Below are 1694 nucleotides of genomic sequence, written 5' to 3'. Positions count from 1 at the left end.
GTGATCGTTCCTTCTGATAACTAAGTATGTATTCCTTCTGAAAACTATGTAGACTTACCCTCAACAAGGCAATGATAGTATTTGATATGAGTACTTATATCAGACCCCTGCCTATCATAAGAAAGAAATTTGCCCAGAGTAAGCACACTCAAAGCTTTCAGGAAAAGTTTTATAATCTGATACTGATGTTCAGACTGGTGAGTTCGAATCCTTTTAAAGTCAGATAGTCTAAAAGCTATGAGGAATCGTTCCGTAGTGACTCAGTTTATCCTGCTTGGCATCCCAAACACCGAAGGTCTGGAGACCATGCTCTTTGTCCTGTTTTTGTCTTTTTACATCTTCACTCTGATGGGAAACTTATTAATCTTACTAGCAATTATCTCCTCCAGTCGGCTTCACACCCCCATGTACTTCTTCCTATGTAAATTGTCTATTTTCGACATATTTTTCCCTTCTGTGAGCTCTCCCAAGATGCTGTTCTACCTCTCAGGAAATAGCAGAGCCATCTCCTATGCAGGCTGTGTGAGCCAGCTCTTCTTCTACCATTTCCTTGGTTGTACTGAGTGTTTTCTGTACACAGTGATGGCTTATGACCGTTTTGTGGCCATATGCTACCCTCTACGCTACTCAATCATTATGAGCCACAGAGTATGTGCCATCCTGGCCACGGGAACATCATTTTTTGGTTGTATTCAGGCTACTTTTCTAACTACTCTCACCTTCCAGTTGCCCTACTGTGGTCCTAATGAGGTGGACTACTACTTCTGTGATATCCCCGTGATGCTCAAGCTGGCTTGTGCAGACACATCGGCCCTGGAGATGGTGGGGTTCATCAGTGTGGGCCTGATGCCACTCAGTTGTTTCCTTCTCATCCTCACCTCCTACAGCTTCATCGTTTGCTCCATTCTTCAGATCCGCTCTGCTGAGGGCCGTCGTAGAGCCTTCTCCACCTGCAGCGCCCACCTCACTGCCATCTTGCTTTTCTACATGCCTGTTGTCCTCATATACTTAAGACCAACTCCAAGCCCTTGGCTAGATGCAACTGTGCAGGTCTTAAATAATCTGGTCACCCCTATGCTCAACCCATTGATCTACAGTCTCAGAAATAAAGAGGTGAAATCGTCACTGTGGAGGGTCCTACATAAAACTGCCTTTCTTCCTGAGCAGTTGTAATGAATGAGCAGTCATGAACACTTCATCTATACATTAAGGGGGGAGGAATAACACTCTTTTACTAGGCTTTCATAAATATATCTAAAATTATCCTAATTTTACTATGTAAAGGACTGTGAGGCAAAGAGCTGAAATGATAATTTTAAAAGAATGACCAAGGAATAAATGGCAGAAGAGAGACTCCAGGTTTTGTGACTCTAGAAACTACTCCTTCGTGGATATTATACTGTTGATAAAGAATATTACACAGGTAATGCTCCACCTGGCAAGCAGAGCACCCTGTGTACTCTGAGTGTCCTTATTTTTGATGTTGTTGTTGCTTATTTTTGAGATTATATTTTAATGACAAAATATCCCCCTTCCTTTCAACCCTTCCACTTCCCTCTCCCCACTTTTTCCTTGTTTGGTCATCTTAACTTTTCGTATCTTTTTTCACCCCTCATCCTTTTCTTTGCCCTCTTTGTGTAGTGATTTTTCATTTTGGATGCAGTTAAGTTGTCCTCAAATGCCTGCTTTAGAGA

General features: G+C 42.3%; 1 protein-coding gene across 1 annotated transcript; it reads left to right on the top strand.

Annotated features, from left to right (window-relative positions):
* The first annotated feature begins 237 nt into the window (after window positions 1–237).
* LOC114611203 (olfactory receptor 149-like) lies at window positions 238–1173 on the top strand. Its single transcript, XM_028755854.1, has one exon. It carries the CDS (start codon window positions 238–240, stop codon window positions 1171–1173), a length of 936 nt encoding a protein of 311 aa, XP_028611687.1.
* Window positions 1174–1694: the final 521 nt, after the last annotated feature.

This window comes from Grammomys surdaster, unplaced genomic scaffold (genome assembly GCF_004785775.1).
Source record: "Grammomys surdaster isolate TR1022 unplaced genomic scaffold, NIH_TR_1.0 126086, whole genome shotgun sequence".
Lineage (NCBI taxonomy): Eukaryota > Metazoa > Chordata > Mammalia > Rodentia > Muridae > Grammomys > Grammomys surdaster.
The sequence above is the reverse complement of the archived record's forward strand: the minus strand, read 5'-3'. Positions and strand labels throughout refer to the sequence as shown.

Excerpts from the sequence above, each read along its gene's own strand:
- LOC114611203 (XM_028755854.1), top strand. The coding sequence starts at position 238 with ATGAGGAATCGTTCCGTAGTGACTCAGTTTATCCTGCTTGGCATCCCA.